Source organism: Pristis pectinata, chromosome 1 (assembly GCF_009764475.1).
Source record: "Pristis pectinata isolate sPriPec2 chromosome 1, sPriPec2.1.pri, whole genome shotgun sequence".
NCBI classification, from domain to species: Eukaryota; Metazoa; Chordata; class Chondrichthyes; order Rhinopristiformes; family Pristidae; genus Pristis; species Pristis pectinata.
In genome coordinates this window covers 33,167,541-33,191,149 of record NC_067405.1, presented here as the reverse complement: position 1 = coordinate 33,191,149, position 23,609 = coordinate 33,167,541, and the positions used below count along the sequence as shown (strand labels likewise).

Below are 23,609 nucleotides of genomic sequence, written 5' to 3'. Positions count from 1 at the left end.
CACCTGTATCCACTGGTTACCCTTTATCCACTAACCAAATTTGAGACACAACTTGAAAAAAACTTCCAAGCAAGTTTGTCAAAAATGATTATCCTTTCACAAGCCACATTGAATCTACCTGATTGTCTCACGACTTTTCTAAATGTCCCGCCGTTTCCTCCTTAATATTGACAGGTGTTAAGATCTCCGTCATTTTCTATTTCCTATTGTTAATTCCGAATCCAACAATAGATCGAAAATTAGAAAATATCGAAGGTGAACTAGACTTCTTAGATACAGTTTTCGCTTTTATATTTTTAATTTCTCTTTAGTGGCAAATAAAAGCAGTCTTCCACCTCAATCACGGTAGTTCCGTAAACTGATGCCTTTATGTTTGAAGCTTGCAGTTTTTATAGTGCGACTGCATAGTTGATTTTGCATGTTTGCTCCAAGGAAGAAGTGAATTATTTGATGTTTATTATTTAATTTGTTATTCGATTGAGTAAATTTGAAGATCGGAAAACAATTAGCTATTTTGTATCAGAGAAGCGGTGTTGGGTTAACGACTCGGGGGAGAAACGTCCCCTCTTCTGGACAGTAATTGTTCTGCAACATGAAAACGATTCATGATCGACAGAGCCACGAACCAATCACAGATTACGGAAAAGGTAGTAAGGAAGTTACAACAGTTCCAATCAACCTCGCAGTGCAGAACTAGAAACACACCAAAGGGTAGGAGAAACTTAACCACTCCTAACTCGATTGATATAACAACTCTGCACCATGTCTGACTGCAAGAAGGTTTGCATCGTTGGATCCGGTAACTGGTATGTTGGACGTTAGTTGTGTTTAATGTGTGTCTGGTTGCATGACGTGTAGGTGGAAGGATCCTTTTTCACTTAAGGACCTGGGACTTCACATTGTAGAATGTAATCCATAACCACTTCCAGTTAGCTGCATGCTTTACAGTTCAGAATGTGAAGTTCCTCTAGTGCTGCCTTTGCCGTCAATAGGCTTCGATTGAGAATATCAAGAAATAAAGAATAGTCTGGCATCCAGTAGTGATGTTAGATACCGATTATCACATTGATTCTTCATCAGTGTGAAAATTATCCAGTCGTTGAACTATAGTCTCCATTTTCTGATCCAGATATGATTTTCATCATTACCTCTTTATGATTTCTGCTTAGATTTATATTATTGTTGTTTAGATGGCAGCAATGAAACACATTGCTTCAGTAATTGGCTCCCAAAATTCCATTCTGTATTTAGTCCTCTGTCTGTTAAATCAGGGCTCTTACTTTATCTGGCTAGTAAATTGATCTGGAAGCCATTTCACCAATTTTCTGAAACAAAACAACACACCTGAATTGGTCATTCCAATTGGTTGCTAAAACCGGATGCACCTGATTATAAGGTCTTCTGGAGATTATACACATGTAATATGAGGGACAAGTTAAATAGGATACATAAGGGACACCTGTTGCCAGGATACTTGTATTTGGTGAAGGGAGGACCTTTTAAACCTAAAGGCTGCTGAGGGTCTGCATACTCATGACTGCAGCAGGGAATTAATTCTTTCATTGCCAAGTCAAGACAACCTCTCCCTCAATGTCAACAAAACGAAGGAGCTGGTTATTGACTACAAGAAGTAGGGTGGAGTACACACCCCTGTCTGCATGAAAGGTGCCGAGGTGGAAGTGGTTGAGAGCTTCGAGTTCCTAGGTGTAAATATCACCAATAATTTGTCCTGGTCCACCATGTGGACGCTATGACCAAGAAAGCACATCGTCACCTCTACTTCTTCAGAAGGAAATTTGATGTGTCCCCAATGACTCTCGCCAATTTTTTACAGAAGCACCATAGAAAGCATTCCATCCAGATGCATCACAGCTTAGTATGGCAGCTGCTCTGCCCAAGACTGCAAGAAATTGCAGAGAGTTGTGAACATGGCCCAGTCCATCACACAAACCAGCCTCCCTTCCACTGGCTCTGTATACACATCCCATTGCCTCAGGAAAGCAGCCAACATAATTAAAGCCCCCTCCCACCCCAGTCATTCTCTCTCCTCTGTTGGGCTGACGATACAAAAGCTTGAAAGCACATACCACCAGACTCTTGCCAATTTCTACAGATGTACGGTGGAGACCATTCTGACTGGTTGCATCATTGCCTGGTATGGAGGCTCCAATATGCAGTATTGAAAGAGGCTGCAGAGGGTTGTAGGCTCAGCCAGCTTCACCATGCTCCCTCGCAATTGAGGACATCTTCAGGAGGTGGTGCCTCAAGAAGGCAGCATCCATCATTAAGGACCCTCACCATCGGAGAGGAGGTACAGGAGCCTGAAGACGCACACTCAACATTTCAGGAACAGCTTCTTCCCCTCCACCATCAGATTTCTGAATGGTCCATGAATGCTACTTCATTTTTCTTTTTTTTTGCACTATTTGTTTATTTTGTAATTTCTAGTAATTTTATGGTTTTGCACTGTACTGCTGTTGCAAAACAACAGACTTCATGACATGTAAGTCAATGATAATAAACTTGATTCTGATTCTGTTTTTCTATTTTAAATGCCTTAAATACAAATTGTTCTACCCCTGGTGTGCTGCTTGGGTTGGGTTGTGGATTGTAGGATTGTTAAATTAGTGTTTTCAGACTCTGTTATAATTGTCATGTTCTATAATTTTGCAATATAGAACTTCTGATGTTGCCACAAAATATGAGAGTAGAGTTATGTGCATCAGTAAGCAGAGGCTCATCTTAAGAGGCTAGTCGCCCTTTTAATGTGAGTGTCCATGGTATCTTAGTGTCAAAACTTCAAAGCCTTCACTCCTGTTGTTTTTGGAAAATTGGGGCAACCCTGTCAACACAAGTTATTTTGTGGTACATCATTATCAAAACTATCTGACTCCTCCATTCCCAAAGTTAAGATATTTTTGGAGAAGCATAATGAAGAAGAGATTGTGGGAGTTTAGTTTTGACTAGTTATATTTGATATATATGTTGCACTTTGTAACTGTGTTCCATCTGACTCTTTCAGGGGATCTGCTGTTGCCATAATTATTGGCAAAAACATTGCAAAGTTAAAGCAATTCAACCCTATTGTTAAAATGTGGGTCTATGAAGAGGTAATAAATGGAAGAAAACTCTCAGAAATAATAAACACAGAACATGAGAATGTAAAGTACTTGCCGGGTCACAAGCTTCCAGAAAATGTGGTAAGTCAAAGAGCTGCATTCAGGAAATATTTCACAGAAACTTAAGATGTTATTGTGGCACTTTGCTGATCTGATTCACTCTCAACATTGCGCTTTAAAAGATCTCACAAACATTTATTAAAGGCAGATCTTGCTGCAGTAGTGTATTCAAGATGGATTCTTTCACATAGCTTTCTTATAAAATAATTCAATGTATCAATAAAGCACAAACAGATGTTTGCTATGTTTTTGTGATGGGCCTGATCAACATTGAAGTTTGAACTTGCCTATTAGATACCACTTATTCAATGTGGTATCTAATAGGCAAGTTGTTATGCATTTACACTATATTGCACAATGTAAGTAAGATTGCATCACTTAAAAATATAACTTTTTAATTTAAAACAAAAAAAATGCATTTAAGGACGTGTAACAAGTCAAGGGAATAAACGGCAAAGTTTTGAATGGTGGAGAAACAGAAGGACCTTCAAGTGTACCACAGATCCTTAAAAGTAGCATGTCAGGTTAAGAAGGAATATGGTATGCTTTCCTTTGCTAGCTAAGACATAAGGCTAAGCAAGGAGACATATTTTATGATGACAATGCTCTTCAAGACCTGTTGTAAGTATATGTTGGAACTGCTTACAACAAGTTAGGTTACACTGTAATAACTGCATACATTTCTGGTCACCATATCACAAGATGGGATTGTACTGGCAAGAGAGCAGAAGAGACTTACAAGGAAATTGCCAGGACTAGAAAATTGTACTAATGAAAAAAGACTGGAAAAAGTTAGGGTTGTTTTCTTTAGAGCAGAGGAACCTTAACGAGATGTAGGGCCTCAGTAGGGTAATTTTCCTTAGCAGAGGTCAAAAACCAGCAGCTATAGATTTTAAGTAATCGGAGAAGCATTGGAGGGGAGTAACAAATGTTTCTATTCCCAGTGGATGGCAAGGATCTGAAACTCATTGCTTAAGGGTGGCAGAGACAGAAATTTATATCATATTTAAACAGTTCTTGGTGGTTTGTAGTCTGCAATGTTATGTAATGTGTGATTTACAATATGATTTCGGAATCAAAGTTAGTTTGTTTTGTAAAGAAAGACCTTGCAAAATTTAAATATTGCATCTATGACTGAAGCTAAAGAATGTGGAAGTAGAATGATTATTGTAATTAATCGTTCAAATTAATCACCTAAGTTTAATGTTTGCCAATATCTAACTGCAGTTGCACATAGCCTTTGCAAAACGTTCTGAATCCTTCCAACAATTGTGCAACATAGAAAATAACCTTGAACATAATACCAGTTATATTTTAAGATTTGTTATTATATTATTAAAAGTGCATACCATTTTGGGGAGTCCAAAGTGGAATATTCAAATTCCATTACATTTTAGAACTTTTGGGATATCTTAACTGTTTCTACCTGGTGGAAACACATCTGCAACTTAAAGGAGAGCACGGGTTCCATGTAACAGTTAATGTGGAATTTCATAGAATATTGGCTCCTTGTTTACTGAGGTGTTGTGTTTAGAGAGGTGGACTTGGCTTTATCTAAATTAATTTATATTAAGGAGACATGCTTTATGATGACAATGTCCTTCAAGATCCTGCTGGAATAAATTGATATTCTTAAATACTAGCTGATGAAACAACCCTATTTAGTAAGGGTATGATAAATGAAGACATCTGCCTTTCGGGTCCCTGAGACAGCAGGACAAATTTCAAAAGCATGTAGAGTGCCCTGCACTTTACTAAATGTTAATTAGATTGAACACTTACTCCCAGATTAAGGCTATACTTTCAAATTCTCTTTGGTATAGTCTAACAGCATGGCTAACTTGCATGAAAATTATTTCCTATTTTACAGGTGGCTGTACCGGATATTGTGGAAGCATCAGATGGGGCAGATATATTTGTCTTTGTTTTACCCCATCAGTTTATTGGAAAGCTTTGTGATCAAATAAAACATAAGATGAAGCCTGATGCAATTGGAATCTCGCTGATAAAGGTAATGTTTGAGAGTCCCATAAATGCAAAACAAAGGATATACCAGAACAACGATTGTGTTTTCTAACTGCAGTTAACTTATTTTTCCTTCCATTGTCTTGTTCAACCATAATTTAGTACATCTTACTTTTACACTTCCTAACAATTCTTCTGATCCTTTAATCACATCTTAGTAAATTTTAGGATTTAATTCAGGTTCTTTCCACTATAATCATTGAGAATGATACAGGCAGTGTTCATAAAAAGGATAGGGCTTTAGGTAGCTAATGCTTGTTTCTGAGTCGGATGTTTGCAGTTTCATTTTGCAGTCCAGAAAATCAAGGCTAGCATACCAGTAAGTACTGAGGAACTGCTGTTTTCTGGTGACACTTTTAAATTAGGTCCCTGTTTACGGTCTAAGATGGATATGAGAGACTCTATGGCAATATGTGAAGAACCGAGGAATAATCCCTAGTGCCCTGGTTCAGTCTTTGTCACTGCAACAGGTTGTCTGGAAGTTGATGCCTAAAATAAGTGATACAAGGTTACTGCCCAGTGCTAGATGGGGAAAATGGCAACATCACCTGCCTGGTTCTAGGGGTTGGAGGGCAGTGTTTAGGGAGGGACTGATAATCAGGAACATGAAAGGGATCTGGAGGCATTGGGGTGGGTGGTAAGTGAATGGCTGAATGTCAAGGATCTTTGGGGCTTGTTGCCCTCACATGGAGAGATGGGGGCTGGTTTGAGATCATTGCCTTGTAGATATGTTGGGGTGCAAGATCATAAGGTTGGTGGAGGTGAATGTGTTTGGGAGTTGGAGCCTGGGATAAAGGGGTTGGGAAGACATTGTAGGACGTGGAGTAAGATGCCACCATCGAGGGGGTGGGGAGACATTGTGATAGACTAAGGAGTGTAAGTATGCAGTGGGACTTAACTCGGTGGGGTCCCAGCTGATTATCATTACTAAAATATGGGGGTACCAAGTATGGCCAATGATGGGTGGTGCCAGGAAAATGTCATCTTATTTCCCTACTTGAATTGTGTCAATCACGCAAGGTTGAATCTCGACAAGTGCCTGGTCAAATTTTCAGAGCAATGCAGTTCAACACAGAAATATTCACAATCATGTTCCCCTCCAGAAACAAAAACAGTTTTTCAGATGCAAGATGCAGAGCATTCTATTTTCTCAGCTATTATTTGTCATTTTCAAATTGCTGTTTGTGGGGTTTTGCTTAGTACATATTTGCTTGTTTCTAACATGCAACTACACTAGTAACTCATCAGCAGAAAATCTTGTCTTTAGGTAGTTAAGAGAGGCAGTATGTGAATGGCTGTCTTTTATTTATTAAAATTTGTTTTTTTTTACAGGTGTGTTACATAAAGGATTCATCGGATTAGTATTTTGAAAAAGTGAAAGATTATTTGAATCACATACTTTATATAATACTCTTGTGTTTCTTGTAATTCCACTAGTGTTTCTATTACTTGATAATTTGTTATTGTTAGCATACACATCTTGTATATCATCTAAGGAACTGTTTCCCAGTTGTTTCCTTTTTTTGTCCCTACTGAATCAATTGTTTCGAAAAATTGTTTGAAAGTATAGAAAATTAAGGTACCAACAATTCCACAGTCTCTTAACAATTGTGAATCTTTGAACAATGTGTGAAGTATTGTTGTTGATTATTTTCCATTATGGGATAAACCCTTATTTATCACACTATCTCAAAAACAGCTTTGAATTTGGAATAAGTATTCATTATACCCCCTTTGAGAAATGCTTGAAGAAGCTTCTAATGCAACAACTTAATTTTCTTAAGCACCACCTTCAACAGCACTTTTACATCAAATAATCAGAACATTCCCTCAATCATTACCTTGTAAAAACATGTTTCAATCTTTTAGAATTAAAAGTTTACCATGTAGGATTTGGGTGAGGGAGATATTTCTACACTCAAAGCTTGGAATCTTTTCAAGTTCTCTATTCTCAGAGTGAGGATGCTCAATCATGTAGTATGTCAAAAAGTATGATAGTTTTGAACTCCAAGGGAATCAAGGAGTATGGGGAATAGAGTGAGAAAATGGATTTGACGGTTTTTTAATGTTACACTAAACATGAAGGGCTATAAATTTTGTAATAGGTAAGCTTAGGACTCCTGTTTTATAGAAAAATAAAGTTGAATTACCAGTACTAAAATTTGTTGTCTGTATTTAATTCTACAGGGTATTGATGAAGATTCCAATGGTCTTAAGTTAATATCACATATAATTCATCAGAAACTTGGTATTGAAATGTCTGTACTGATGGGTGCCAACATTGCTAGTGAAGTGGCAGATGAAAAATTCTGTGAGACAACAATTGGTAGGAAATATGATGTTATTATTCTTGCATTCCAATTCTGATCCTTTTAAACTGAAATTTTGCATAACTTAGTCACGTAACATTGCACAACCTCAAGTGGATTCCAATTATGAAATTAAGATGACAATTGAATCAGAGTCATGCTCCTTGTACTAAAACCTGAACTATTGAAGAGAGAACTGTTGCACTTGGCGCTATCCTTAAATATCAGTAGCATTTTCATTGAAAGTGTCTTCTCATCATACATAAGACAAGCAAGTGAATTAATCTCAGCAGATTTCTTTATATAAAACCATGGCTGTTCTTCTAATTCTTTTACCTATTGTAATGACTGTAAAATGACAAGTATAATCTGGGTGCCTAGTTATACTCAACATTGGAAAGTGTTAGAAATGACAAAATATTAAATTTTGCTGTGTTCATGTGTGTAAACTTTCATTCTTACCTTTTTATAAACATGCTTAGAAAATGGATAACAATTTTGATGTTGGTTTACATGAACTGATATGTTATTACAACAACCTGAAAGTTGCATAATTGTGTTACAATGAGAATATTGTACAGCATGATATATTATGTTGAAATATTTAAAAAGCTATCTTAAGTGGTTGCTGAGTGGTATCTGTTGTTTGTACTTTTTGTCTGTTTATTCAGGATCCAGAAATAAAACTCATGGAAAGATCTTTAAGGAGCTGATGCAGACCCCAAATTTCAGAATTACTGTGGTAGAGGAATGTGACACGGTGGAAATATGTGGTGCACTGAAGGTAGCTGATCAACTAGTTTTAATCAATACTTAAAAATCAAACAAAAAAAAGCTACAGATAGACACATGGTTAACGTTTTGGGTCATAGACCTCCTGTCAGACCTGTGGGGCATTTCCAGCATTTTCTTTTTATACTTTAATCAATAATTCCTTGCCAAAGAATGGGAAGTCTTTTTAGAAAGTTTTCTATTGACTTGATTACCTTTCGAGATCTTTGAGTTACAAAGATACTAAGAAATTCAAAACACTATATTTCTGCATAATTCTGCACTCTTCATTTATAGAAATGCAGGAAAAATGCAAATATTATGACTGTATATTTTGAAAACTGAAAATGTATGCTAATTTTAACTTGGATTATATAAAAATATAGAACATGATCTTTGTTAGCTTTGGAACTAAATTTTAATCCATTTTCAAAATATGTCACTTTACACAGGAAAAGATGCTGCTGTTTTCCTTTCACTATAAGCTGAATTTAATGCTTAGAAGAAAGTTCTCAGAGTTTCAGTACAATTAACCAATAGCAGTTATTGAAACATGACAGCTACATTGGGGAGCCCCTTAAACTGACGTGGATCGGGATGCAGAATTAATCAATGCTAATTGATTACAATGTAGACAGCACACTGAGTTCTGCTTGATCCTTGACTAATCTATATCCCACTAGTATGTGTTCATTAGTGGTGTGCATTAGCAGAGGGTCAATTTTCTGAACAGCTAAAGTTAACCTGCAGACTGATGATTTTGCTGGGAGTTGAGACTGCAGGAAACTTGACTTCAGAAAGAGTGAGAAATGGTGTAACTTTGGGAGCATGGCTCAACGTTATTTATATGCTGCTTTAGAGGTCTTGGTGGAGAGAGAATGGATATAAAGGAACTGTTTTAGAAACATGGTCAGAAGACAGCAGGAGCAGATAGCTCCAGATAGGTTAATGCCAGGATACAGTTTCACAGAAAGTTCAAGTAATGCGCACATCAGGAGGTTGTGGTGGCTGTGAAGAGACGGCCAGAAATGAGGACGTGGCATCGGCAAGGTTGGAACTGCTGACAAGATCATCAAACCTAATTACCCTCCTTGCATTTCACTTCCTTCTCAATCAGCGCACGTTTGTGTTTCACAAGCTGCAGATAGAGCAAGCATTATTTCTTTATTTCCTGTCCTACCTTCAGGAACCCAAGAGGAGCAATTTGGTGGTGGTGAGGGAGGGAATACAGAAAAGATCGATGCCTTGTAACGTAATGTCACAGTTGCAAACTCAACTCAAACACTGACACAGTGTGTACTGTAAAGGATAGATTGACAGACATGACCTGCATGTAGTGAAGTACTGGATATATGGGCTGTGCCTAGTGCAGGAGGCAAGGATAGCACAGATGCAGCAAATGAAAGTCAAAATACTCATATGCTGTAGATCTGAAATAAAACAGAAAATGAGGATATGCTGGAAACAGTTGGCAGGTCAGGCAGCATCTGTGGAAAGAACAGCTGAGTTAACATTTTGGGTCAAAGACCCTTTGTCAGAACTAGGAAAGAACAGGTGCAACCTTGTCGTACTTTCAGATGGGTAATTCTTTCATGGGTAATTCTGCAGTTGGGAGTTAATGGGACAGTCCACAGAAAACACATGCATGTGTACATTCAAATTCTTACTGCATTGAACAGTGTACAGGTGTCATGGAGCACGGAAGAATGCAGCAACAACTTAGCTCAGAGCTTTGTGCAGAGATTGAAGCTCATCCTTTCCAGGGTGGAAGTGGTGACTAACTCTATTCATATGCACATGGATCCAACTATGGTGCAACGTCTTGCGTCACCTTAATTCCCTGTCCAACTGCCACTTTGAGCTCTATATCTTTGACCTTTACACTTTTCTAATGATACTTGTTATTAGTCTAAGGAACAGCACCTTATCTTTTGATTAAGTACAGACTCTGGACTCAAAGCTGAGTTCGAGCATTGGAGATGATAGGCTGTTACTGGAACTGAAGTGATTCCTAGACTTTCACATGTGCTGCAAGTCTGGGATTTGCTGACTGATGCTGGCGGTCATTCTGACTGAAAGTTAACTGTTTCTCTGTGCTCAGATACTATTTACTTGCTGAGTTTTTCCAGCACATTTTTGGTCTTTAGTTCAGATTTCCAGCAGCTGCAGTATTGTGCTTTGTACAATGCAGTGTATGGCCGAAGATGGTTTCCATTTCAGCACAGCCAGTGGCCACCTATCATCAGAGTGCTGCAGTGGAAGCTCAATTCAGTCATACAAGATCAGTTCAATACAGTACAAGGTCCAACTCCTATCATGGTTGTAGATGACATTTGTAAAGAGATTGAAGGGTGTCACTGTAATTCGGGTAGCTGCCCTCCAGTAGATTAGTAGGATTGTTGAGGTGTTGTCCTCGGGGAGTGCCAGTGGACCATAAATCACAACCTTTGTGCTCTTATGCTTTCTGCTCCTCCAGTGCCCTTGTTTGCTGTCACACATCTGAATGGTGCAGACAGCAGCAGGGTTTTCAAGGTCCAAGAGAATGCCAGCTAGTGCATCCACATCTGGAAATCACTGGTTTGTGCAAATTTCTTGAATTTGCAAATGGTACTTCAACTGTCACACCACTCCTTTGCAATCAGAAACAAACTACAGTACCAAACACTTGGAGACATTCAAGGATTATTCAGATCCTTGACAGCTTTGACGGAAGATAAAACTCAGCCCCCAGCTTTGGTGGTTTGGGAGTGGGACCCCCTGCATTGAGGCTTAGTTACCATCTGGACCATGTTGTCTTGCTTAAGAATGCAGAGGATCAGTGAAATCAGCCTCTCTGTCTGGCTTTAGGAAGCTGGCTTTAGGAAGAGCAGAGACCATGGGCAGCAGTCCCAGGCAAGAGGCCGGATCCGGCCAGATCCGGTCTGATTCTGCTATCCGCCCTCATGCCTTCCCTGAACTTCTAGTGCCCATATTTTCCCCAGTGTCACCTCCTTTTCTAGCATTATATCTTTTCATTGAATCCCTCTTGCCTTTCACTCATCTTTGAAGAAGTTAGAGATAGAGAGGTTCAATTAAGTACAAAAGCAAGGAAGATGGGAGGAAAGAACAATGAGAAAGGTCCACCCTAGGATGAACATGTGAGATAGAAACAAAAATAGGCCATTCAGCCCCTTGAGTCTGTTCAGTAGGATGATAACCTCAACTCTAACATCTCCTCTGTGTAACCTTGCACCTCACCCCCAACCTTACCATGTATCCATCTATGTCTGCTGTAGAAATATTAAAATACTTTGGAACTCTCTTCCTCAAAGAATAGTGGAAGCAAAGACTCATAAACTTCCCAGAGAAGAAAAATTTGCCTCATTCCTGTCTTAAATGGGCAATCTCTTATTTTTAAATGGTGACCCTTAATAGTTCCAGATATTCCCTTGGGGAAATCCTCTCCACATCTGCCTATCACAGGCAGTTTAATGGATGGCACAAATTCCTTCAGCAAAGTGTTTGGTGTGATACATCCAGCCTGAAAAGATGAAGGTGGAAATTGTCACCATATTCATAAAGTATCTAAATGGGCATTTAAAGCTATAAGCTGGGGAGTGGAATTAAACTATAACGTCCATTTTGAGCTAGCGTGGACAGGATGGCTGAGTGGCCTCCGTGTGTCATAACTTTCTATGATTCCATGACTCAAACAATTATTGCCACACTCACTCTTGCAGTCAGTGACAATGTTGTTGTTCTGAAGTTGGAGGAGATTTTGGTTAGGGTGACCTTCCTGAAGACGAGATGCAGGTGGAAGAGTTCCTCCCTGAGCACCCTGATTGTATGTAGACTCCAGCTAGAAATAGTACAGGTTGGAGGGAGGGGGGGTCCTGCTGACCATAACCCACACACAGCTGCACAAGATTAGCACAGAATATTGTCTGGAGTGTTGAGCAGCAAATCAGCACCATCGGTGTCAAATTAGCATTATGGATTGGTTAAATTCATGATTGGCTGTCTCTCCATACTTTTGGTGCACATACATAAAATCACAAAAACAAAGGTTACAGTGTGGATGGTGGCCAGTTGGCCCATCAATTTAGTGCTGGGTCTATATAAGAGCAATTCAGTTAGTGCCTCTCCTCCACCCCACCGCTCTTTCTCTATCACGTACGTGCTAACATATGCAGCAGCATAAACATACGGTGTGATTCTCTTAGGTATAAGTGTGCATATACCAAGATTTCTTTTTTGTTTTTTAATTGCATTTAGGATCAGAGTCATACAGTGCAGAAACAGGCCCTTTGGCTCAACTGGTCCCTGCCGACCAAGATTAGTGCCATTTGCCTGCATTTGGCCCATATCCCTCTAAACCTTTCCTTTCCATGCACCTTTTCAAATGTTGTTATAATGTTCCTGCCTCAACCACTTCTTCTGGCAGCTCATTACATATACTGATCACCCTCTGGGTGGAAAAAGTTGCCCCTTAGGTTCCTAATAAATCTCTCCCCTCTCGCTTTAAACCGATATCCTCTAGTTCTTGTTTCCCCAACCCTGGGGAAAAAGACTGTGTGCACATTCACCCTATCCATGCCCTTAATTTTATACACCTCTATAAGATCACCCCTCATTCTCCTACACACCAATGAAAAATATCCCAACCTGCTCAATCTCTCTCCTTAACTCAGTCTCTCAAGTCCTGGCAACATCCTTGTAAATCTTCTCTGCACTCTTTCCAACTTAATGGCATCCTTCCTATAGCCAGGTGACCAAAACTGAGCACGGCGTGCCATGTGCAGCCTCACCAACATCTTGATCAACTGGAACATAACATTCCAACTTCTATACTCAATGCCCTGACTGAAGGCCAGCATGCCAAAAGCCACCTTCACCACCCTGTCTACCTGCAGTGCCACTTCCAGGGAACCATGTACTTGCACTTCTAGGTCCCTCTGTTCTACAACACTCCCCAGGGCCCTACAGTTCACTGTGAAAGTCCTTTACTAAATGTATTTACAGAAGATGGTGATTTTATACCTTTTGTTTTCCATGCAAAATTTGAATTATTGGTAATTTGGCCAAACCTGAATTGGTTTTGAAAGCTAGTACAACATTCATTATTGCTCTTGTGTTCTCACTGTCAGTAATTGTTTCATGAAAAATATTGTGCAATTTAGACATCATCCATGCTATAATAAAATTATTGTAATTGTGGCTGATCTCTATTAAGGACAAAAGTCTGAAGAATTGAATGCCCAGCTGCTCTGCACCCTATTTAGAGGAAGATTTAGTGCCACAGTTTCCTAAGAAGATTTTTCCTTTAATTGGGTTTTGTAGATTGCCTTATTAAATCTAGCATGTGTCAGAAATTAAGAGTTAGACACTTTTTTTTAATATTAAGTTGTTTACAGCTGAAATGAATGTTCTTTCCCTTTTTTCTTGCTGGGTTTGAAGATCCTTTCTGAAATAAGTTTAAGCAGTATCAATCCTAGCTGTGAGGGCAGAATTCCTAAGGTACCAAGACATCCATTACTTCCACTCAGAAAAGTAATTTGGGGGTGCTCAGTGATATTGTAGTGCTGGCAGAGGGCTAGAGGATTGTAAATATCCAAACAGTGACCACTAAGGGAGGAGGGGAATAAACATACGTGCATGCATTGATTCTTTTTGATTGGGGAAAAATTAGGGAAGTAATGCAAACTAAATGCCACACTTTTAAACAGTTTCAGGAATAGCAGTATAGAAGTACGGATTTTTTTTTGGCAGAAGAACAATTGAGAAGACTTTTTCATTAAAATAAAGGACCTTAGATGTATAAAATACAAAAGAAATTTCTGCCAAACTCTTGTTATGAATATAATTTAGCCCCAGCTGCAGTTTTGTAGCCTATTCACACTTTGGAATAGTGCCTCTGCGCCTCTCAATTGGATGTCAAGACGATTGAGAGGCACAGAGGAGATTTACTGGAATAATACTAGGACTGAAAGCATTGAGAAATGGGATTGTTCATCGTGGAACAGAGAAGGTTTATCAGAGCTTTAACAGATGTGTTCAAAATTTGAAAGGGATGATTAGTGTAGCAGAAAGATTTTAAGAAATAATAAAAGATCCAGAGGTGAAGATTTTTATGTAGTGAGGGAAGGGTGGAACTACAAGGACGACTTTCAAAGGGAGTTGAATTAATACTTGAAAAGGAAAGTAACTGCTCAGCTATGGGGAAAGAACCAAAGAATGGGACTAACTGAAAGGCTCTTTAAAAGATGCAGCACATAATTCCTTGGCTGTATTGGACATTGGATATAGAATGCACCCTAAAAATTATATTAAGCCAAAATTTCCTATGGGGTATAATCAATGCATTTATGTTCTATCACTAATGAAATGTTATTGATGAAATAATTTCATACTTTTGATTTTCTAATAAAATTGATCATGAAAATAGTGGAAATTATTACTTAAAATCATACATGCTATTAATTCATTGAAAGAATTGAGGATTCCTGACCTCTGGTAGTCAAAATCATCCTTATTTTAAATGCAACTTCTATTGCATCACCTTTCAATTGTGCTGCTACCGATCCCAAGTGCAGTGTTTATGTACATAAATGCATAATGCAAAATAGTAATGTATGCGTTATTATTAGAAAATGAAATGAAAACCTCTTTCACTGTGGTATTCACATACTTCTTCATTGTTGCACAGACAAATGAAAACTTAATGTACTGTGTGAATTACTTTATTCCCATCAGATTTTAATTTGGAAAAACTTGTATTTTAGTTGGTTATAGTACAATAAGGTTTCATTAACTACAAAAAGAATGTACTGTGGATGCAAGGGATATGAAATAAAAATAGAAAATGTTGGATTGACAGCAGATTGGGCATCATCCATAGGTAGAAACAAAATTACTGTTTCAAATTGATGAGCTTAAGAATTTTTAGAGAATATTTACAAAATAACAGATTTTAAGAAGCAGAGAAAAATGGGGATGGGAACGAGTAAATAACAAAAGTGGTGAAAGTGCAGTGTAACGAACACCAGGAGGAAACGTAAAGGCAAAGTGATCATCTGAAATTACTCAAGGAATTCGGAAGGACTGAGGGAATTGCTTATTCTCTGAATTTGTTGAGCTCACTAAGTCCTAGTCGGAAGGCCAAGTGCTGTTCCCCAGGATTGAAGTTTATTTGGAACAAATTAGAGGCTGAGGCTGGGGAGGATGATATAGGTATAAGATGGAGAATTAAAATGGCAGGTACTTGGAAGCTGGGGTTCACACTTGCAGGCTGAATGGAGGTGACCTGCAGAACAGTTTCCCAATTTGCATTAGTAGAAACCAGTTTACTACCTAAATATGCACTTATTTCCATTGCCTAAGTTGTAAGTAAATCGCTCCATCTCATCGAAACAAAGTTTGGGACCCTGGTTGGTGGGAAGGGGGTTGGTAGAAAAGAATGGGTTACATTAGGAAGGTGCCATTTAAATGGGAGTGGGTGTGGGTAAAGATGGAAGAATGAACCATTGTATTCCTGAGGGAATGATTCCTTCTGAATGTTGGAAGGGGAGGGGAAGACACAATTCTGCATCTAGGCTCTTGTTACCTTGTACAATAAATCATTTTGGTTATTTAATCTCTCCTGCCTTTTCCCCCCTCACAGACCTTCCCTATTTTTCTCTTCAACACTAATCTCCCTGCCCCCTCTCTTTTCTCCCCACCCCCCCAACTTTCCCTGCATATTAAAATCTGTTTAAATCTTTACCCACCCAATGTACAATATGGCCAAGGATTTCCATGCCGGATCTTTGGTTGACCATTGGCCTGAAGCATTAACAATTTTTCTCTCTCTGCTATTTGAGTTACTGAATGTTTCCAATATTTTTTACTGTCTTGTGTAATTTATGTATAATTTGTGTTCTCTGCATTGTCCAAATCTACATACCTGTGATGCTGCTGCAAGCAAGTTTTTCATTGCACCTATACTTCATCATACTTATGCACATGACAATAAACTCAACTTGTTTATTTAAGATTTCCCTATTGCATTGGGATAATGAAAGATGTAATGGGTCCATTATTTTATCTTGTCACAAGTTTGGAGGGAAAAATCAGATTGGTAGAATTTGAAAGTGGGGTGAAGTGATGAATCACTTCAGAATGTTGTTTATATTTAAATAGAGATAGCTTTCAACGTAGGTTGGGGGCAGAAAGGTTAAAGTTATTAGACTGAGGCCTAGAAATTGCTCCATGGAGTGATTTTTTTGTTGTTCTTGTTGTTTTATGTTTAAAACAGTGTTGTCACCCTAACACTATTTGTGAAGGTGACGTAAATGACAAGAACTTAATTACAAGGTCCACAAAGAGCATTTTAGTACATTCTTGGTTACTTTTTCTTTGTATTTTTTTAAAAAATTATCAGTTTCAGAACAGCTTTCCACAGGAAATACACTAAGACTGCAATAACATGTTTTTTTTTGCAAGTTCTGGCTGTTGTTGCAATGAAACACAGCAGGTGAGATTTTGCAGAAAGCACTTAAAGGTATATACAATTAAAGCATATTTACAGCTACTGAATGGATTCTGCATGATGGGAGGAGGTTGAGAGAATGCTCCTGGGAAGCCAGAAGATTATGGATAGGCTGGTAAAGAACAGTGCCTGCAGGAGCTATGTTCTTTGTGCCTGGGGTCAGGGAGACACTAAAGTTACAGCCGGTTGCTCCTGGTAGGAAGTTGCCAAAGAGGCCATGTGTTGCAAGGACATAAACATTGCTGTTGACATCATTTAGGGAAGTTTGCAGATAACGATAAGGAGCTAAAGTACTAATGAGAATGAAAATCCCCTTGAAAAGTTACAAACTGAATTTCTTATCTGATATTAAGTAATCCAGAAATAAGCACAAAATTGCTTTCTTCTGTAAAATTCTTGAGTTGTATGAACAAATTTCTGGTCCTGTTTGTCTGTTTAATACTGTGTACGCTGTCCGATTCTCCTTTTTCTGAAATAAGAAGGAAAATCACCATAATGGTGTATCTAATAGAGAAGTTTATAGACCTCAAAGTAATATTTTCAGCTCCAGTGACCCTTGTTCAATCCTGACCTCTGTGCTGTCTGTATCAAGCTTGCATGTTCTCCCTGTGACTGCATGGGTTTCCTCCCACTTTCCAAAGATGTGGTTGGTAGGTTAATTGGCTACTGTAAATTTCTCCTGCTTTCTTCTGTGTAACCGAGCGGTAGAATCTGGAGGCAGTTGGTGGGAATGTGGAGCAAATAAAATGGGATTAATTGTGGAGCAAATAAAATAGGCGTTTGTTAAGGTTCCTCATGGAAAGCTTATTCAGAAAGTCAGGAGGCATGGAATCCAGGGAAACTTGGCTGTGTGGATTCAGAATTGACTTGCCTATAGAAGACAGAGGGTGGTGGTAGATGGAGCATATTCTGCCTGGAGGTCAGTGACTAGTGGTGTTCCGCAGGGATCTGTTCTGGAACCCCTGCTCTTTGTGATCTTTGAATAATTTGGATGAGGATGTGGAAGGGTGGGTTAGTAAGTTTGCTGATGATACAAAGGGTGGTTTTGTGGATGGTGTAGAAAGTTGCTGTGGATTACAACAGGATATTGATAGAATGCAGACCTGGGCTGAGAAGTGGCAGGTGGAGTTCAACCCAGTAAAGTGTGAAGTGATACACTTTGGGAGATTGAATTTGAAGGCAGAATACAAGGTTAATGGCAGGACTCTTAGCAGTGTGGAGGAACAAAGGGATCTTGGGGTCCACGTCCATAGATCCGTCAAGGTTGCCACGCAGGTCGATAGGGTTGTTAAGAAGAGGTATGGGGTGTTGGCCTTCATTAGTCGGGGTATTGAGTTCAGTAGCCACGAGGTGATGTTGCAGCTCTATAGAACTCTGGTTAGACCACACTTGGAGTATTGTGTTCAGTTCTGGTCGCCTCATTATAGGAAGGATGTGTAACTTTAGCGAGGGTGCAGAGGAGATTTACCAGGATGTTGCCTTAATTGGAGAGCATGTCTTATGAGGATAGGTTGAGTGAGCTGGGGCTTTTCTCTTTGGAGAGGAGGATGAGAAGTGACTTGATAGAGGTATAGATCGAGTGGACAATCAGAGACTTCTTCCCAGGGTGACAATGGCTAACATGAGGGGACATAATTTTAAGGTGATTGGAAGAAGGTATAAGGGGGACGTCAGGGGTAAGTTTTTTTACACAGAAAGTGGTGGGTGTGTGGAACACACTGCCTGCAGAGGTTGTGGGGGCAGATACATTAGGGACATTTACGAGACTCTTAGATAGGCACATGAATGATAGAGAAATGGGGAGCTATGTGAGAGGGAAGGGTTAGATAGATCTTGGAGCAGGATAAAATGTTGGCCCAGCATTGTGGGCTGAAGGGCCTGTACTGTGCTGTAATGTTCTATGTTCTAATGTAAGCATAGATATGGATGCTTGATGATCAACACAAACTTGGTGGAATAAAGGTGCTGTTTCCAAGCAATATAACTTTACAATGAGCCATCAGATTGAGGCCATTTTGTGTTTTCCCCGATGCTGAAGTTGAAAGTTACCATTTCTATTTATGAAATGTTAATTAGAAGTTGGATTTCACCCCACTTTGTTGCACTAAATGTGTTGCATATGGTGCTAATGCCGAGTTGGGTCCCCTGCAAAACTTAATAAGCAGCACTATGGTGTCATGAGCTAAAATGGGCCAGTACCTATCTTGATGGGATCTGTTTTCCATGCTCATTACTGCAGGAAGCATCTGCTCCTAAAGATATTCTCCCAATGACAGCTGCAGAATAACTGTGTAAAAGGCTGCCATGAAGTGAGGTGAAAAGCATTGGGGTGAGGAGGGGTGCGATTCATTGTCTCATCCCCATATGATGGTCTTTCCTGATTGAACTTCTAGGTTACTATCTTTTCATCCAAACCTTTAACAGAGAACTTGCTACAGATTATTACTGTTTTTCAAACCTTTCTGTCTGGGAATCCCTTACAAATATTTAGGTATCCAGAAGACTTCCTGGAAGTTTTGACACATTCCTGAGGCCCTGTGTACTCAAAGAAAAAAAAGTTCTTCCAGAATAAAAAAATGCTTTTAACATCCATTTAAGTTAGTGTATAGAAATTCTGATGATTTCTGGTCTAGCTTTTTGCAAAATATTTGGAGACAGTAGTTTGCCAAGTAATTTAATGTTGATGGACAAATGTGTAATTTGATTTGTTTTTTTTAAAGCTTCATTACTATGCACATATCATACTTGATTGTTGCTTTGTGCATAATTGATTCCATATGAAATAATGCAGATAGAAATAAATATTATTTCTCAATGCAAATTTTGGAGTTAAATCAATTTTATCAACATTCTTTTCTTTTCAGAATATCGTGGCTGTTGGTGCTGGCTTCTGTGATGGGCTATCCTGTGGCGATAATACTAAAGCTGCTGTTATTCGTTTGGGATTGATGGAAATGTTAGCTTTTGCCAAGTTATTCTGTGAGGGATCAGTTACATCATCCACCTTCCTGGAGAGTTGTGGTGTAGCAGATCTTGTTACAACTTGTTATGGAGGCCGCAACAGAAGAGTAGCAGAAGCCTTTGTGAAAACTGGCAAAGTATGAATTAGTTTTTGATACTGTATCTTTTTTTAATCTTTGTGTACTTTTACATATTTGAGAAATATTTTAATAATTGCTTCATTCACTTTATCCATGTGAAAAGGTAAACCATAGGTTGCATTTTGGATGAAAAATGTGACATTTTATTGGTAATATTGTATCTAGATATGCAGCTAAATTGGAAAATAGTGCATAATACATTTGACGATATTTACTTTATTGCGAATAATTTATGGAAAATTAGACATGCCATGTAGTACATCTTAGATTTCTGCAATCTTTCCTTATATCCAGTCTATTGAAGTATTGGAGTGTGAGATGCTGAATGGGCAGAAGTTGCAAGGTCCTCAGACTTCTGAAGCTGTTTACAAAGTGCTCAAGCGGAAGAACTTGGTTGACAAGTAAGTATTTGAGCAATAGTTAAGTTCTTGCAGTTTTATTAGAATATAAGAAGATAGGGGCAGGAGTAGGCTGTGTAGCCCTCCAGTCTGCCTGCCATTCAATATAACCATGGCTGATCTCCTCCGGGCCTCATCTCCTCTTCTGTGCTGATTCTCTGTGGTCTTCAATTCCCTGACCTTTCAAAACTGTATCTACTTCCTCTTTAAATATCCTTAATGATCTGGCCTCCACAACCCTCTGAGATAATGAATTGGTTAATAAATGTGTGAATGTTCCATGTTTTATACAATGACTAAAACAGCTTGCATTTGTATTGCATCTTCAACATGGTAATTCATCCCAAGGAGCATTATCAAATTACACACCATGCTACAAAATGAAAAATTAGGAGAGATGACTAAAGGCTTGTTCATAGAAATGGAAATGACCTTTGCACAGATGTTAGACTCTATAAGTACAATAACATGCTGATTGCTACCAGACAATTAATCCAAAGGTCTGGGAAAACACCTGAAGAGTGATCATATCTCTGCAGAACAACTCGTCAGAAGATTGTGATGTGTACACAATACCTAAGCTGCTATGCCATTACAGTACTGACAGGGTGCTAGACTGTTGGAGATGCTGTTTTTCAGTTAAAATGTTAAACTGAAGCTCTGTCTGTTCTCTTGAGCAGATGTTAAAAGATTCTGTGGCATTATTTCAAGGAGCATGGTCTGTTGTATGTCCTGCTTTTCAATAAGGACTAAATGTCAAAATCCTTCTTGTACATTGCATTTGGGCACTCTGTGGTTGTGAAGGAGAATATGTTTTTAACTATGGTTGAGCAATAAATGTTAGGTTTGCTGGTAATGCAGATGTCTGAGACGGGAAAAAATCAAACTGGGGTAGCAGGGAGCCTTTTCAGTGATGTCCATAGCCTGAGAATGCAAAACAAAATGTTATTTGTCCCATCTTCAAATCTCTTTCTCTACTGTGAGAACTCTGCAAGAGGTTGGGCAGGTATCCTCTGCTACTTTTGTGTTGTAACAATCCTTTGTTGTATGACGGCATGGTTAATATGTTTCTGCCCATTGGACATTAAAGATCCTTACTGCTTGCTCCTTTCTAGCTCAACTATTTCAGACTGACTTTCATACTTTTACAGATTTCCACTCTTTGTTGCGGTTTTCCAAATCTGTTATGAAGGCAGGCCAGTCAGAGACTTCATCACGTGCCTACAGAATCATCCAGAACATTTGTAACTTGGATGGATACCTGCAAATCCATGTTTATTCAGTCAATATTTCATTTTTACAGGCAGAGTACACTACTGTGTAAGTCCTATTTTAATATCCTTTTAATAGGATGCTTTCAATGGTGAGAAGTATCAATGAAAATTTAACACCATTTCTATAATCTGCCTTTTTAACCAGTCAAATTTAGCTTTTCGCGTTCTTCAGAAAATTGTCTCTAAAATGCTTTTTTTATTATTAACATCTTCAATCATTCCCTACTTTTTCCAATATAACTTGATAGTGAACTGCTTCTGTTGGCTTTGTTTTTTTATTACCAAGTTGTAGATCATGCAGAAAGTGTTGGTTAATAAAAAATTCTGATCTATTTCATTCAGAAGCATCTATTTTGTATGTTAGAAAAGTGACGAAGTGGCTGAAACATGATCACATTCATATAATTTGGTAACTAAAGCTAATGTTTACATATAAAATGAAAATTTCTATATTCAAAAACGAGTGTAATTATATTGAAAAAATTTACATTTTTGTTTTCACATAAATGAAACAATGGTATTTTTAAAAACACATTGTAACTACAGTTTTTAAAGGAACTCGTATTCAATGCACAAATCACTGCCTTGTTTTTTTTTAAAAATAGGTTTTCTTAGTGCTTTAATACAACAATCCAGTGCAAGTTAGATGGGAATCAAAACCATCACTTTGTATTTTATATTATTTCAATCAATAAAGTGTGAAATAAAAATGGCTTTATTGATCCTTGAGTATAAATTGTGTTGGAAATAAATAATTTGAGACTCCACAGTTACTAGTGTATTGGAAAAAATAAAATATCACTTTCACATATTAGTGACGAATTAGTATGCTAAAATATAGCATCAAATCTAATGTTCGTACATCTGTTTGGATTTATTTTCTTGCTTTTTTATTCTTCAGGCAGGCATGTTAGTGTAGGGGTTAGCGTAATGCTTTACAGCACCAACGATCTGGGTTCAATTCCGGCCACTGTCTATGAGGAGTTTGTACATTCTCCCCGTGTCTGTGTGGGTTTGCTCCAGTTTCCTCCCACATTCCAAAGATGTACGGGTTAGGAAGTTGTGGGCATGCTATGTTAGCGCCGGAAACGTGGCGACACCTGTGGGCTGCCCACAGAACACTCTACACAAAAGATGCATTTCACTGTGTGTTTTGATATACATGAGACTAATAAAGAAATCTTATATAGAACATTACAGCACAATACAGGCCCTTCAGCCCACAATTTAATCCTGACATTTTAATCCTGCTCTATTATCTATCTAACCCTTCCTTCCCACATAGCCCCCCATTTCTATCAAATCTTCCATGGGATGGTGGCACTGTAAGTGAAGCCAGTGTTTATTGTCCATTAATTGCCCTTGAGGTAATGGTAGTAGAATTAGAATCAGATATATCATCACTGACTTAGATGATGTGAAATTTGTTGTTTTGCAGCAGAGGTACAGTGCAGACATTACTATAAATTGCAAAAATAGGTAAATAATGCAAAAAAAAAGGAATAACGAGGTAGTGTTCATGGAGTATTCAGAAATATGATAACGAAGAGGAAGAAGTCATTTCTGAATCGTTGAGTAAGGCGCCACCTTGAATTGCTGCAGCTAGGGCATTGAAAAAACCTCACTGTACCTTTTTTTGAGGCATTCAGGATTTTAACCCAGCAGCGGTGAGGTATCAGTAATAAATTTCCAAGATAGGATGGTGTTCCCATGTCCTTGCTACTTTTGATATTGTAAACAATAGAGTGGGTTTGCGAGTTGCTGCGTATACCTTCTGTGGTGGGTTGTCAATCGAACTGACTGTCATGTCCTGAAATGATATGGAGCTTCTTTAGAGCTTGATTATTGTTGTAGCTGCACTCATCCAGGCAAGTTCAGAACATTCCAGAATTTTCATATAGCATAGCCCAGTGGCACAGCTAATAGCACCACTGTATCACTGTGCCAGTGACCCAGGTTCAATCCTTGCCTTGGGTGTTGTCTGTGTTGATTTTGTACGTTCTCCAAGCTTCCTACAGGTGATCTGGTTTCCCCTCCATCCCAAAT

General features: G+C 38.6%; 1 protein-coding gene across 1 annotated transcript; it reads left to right on the top strand.

Moving 5' to 3' along the window:
- Positions 1-660: 660 nt before the first annotated feature.
- Positions 661-22,276, top strand: LOC127575693 (glycerol-3-phosphate dehydrogenase [NAD(+)], cytoplasmic-like). The gene is made up of 8 exons (XM_052025644.1): positions 661-806; positions 3,023-3,200; positions 5,050-5,190; positions 7,392-7,530; positions 8,185-8,297; positions 19,655-19,888; positions 20,186-20,292; positions 21,441-22,276. The coding sequence occupies exons 1-8, from the start codon at positions 763-765 to the stop codon at positions 21,535-21,537; spliced, it is 1,053 nt and encodes a 350-aa protein (XP_051881604.1). The 5' UTR covers positions 661-762; the 3' UTR covers positions 21,538-22,276.
- The last annotated feature ends 1,333 nt before the right edge of the window (positions 22,277-23,609 follow it).

Bases quoted from the DNA above. Each gene is read 5' to 3' on its own strand.
- LOC127575693 (XM_052025644.1), top strand. From the start codon at position 763: ATGTCTGACTGCAAGAAGGTTTGCATCGTTGGATCCGGTAACTG. The intron at 3,201-5,049 runs GTAAGTCAAAGA...CCTATTTTACAG, and splicing joins ACAAGCTTCCAGAAAATGTG to GTGGCTGTACCGGATATTGT. The intron at 7,531-8,184 runs GTAGGAAATATG...CTGTTTATTCAG, and splicing joins ATTCTGTGAGACAACAATTG to GATCCAGAAATAAAACTCAT.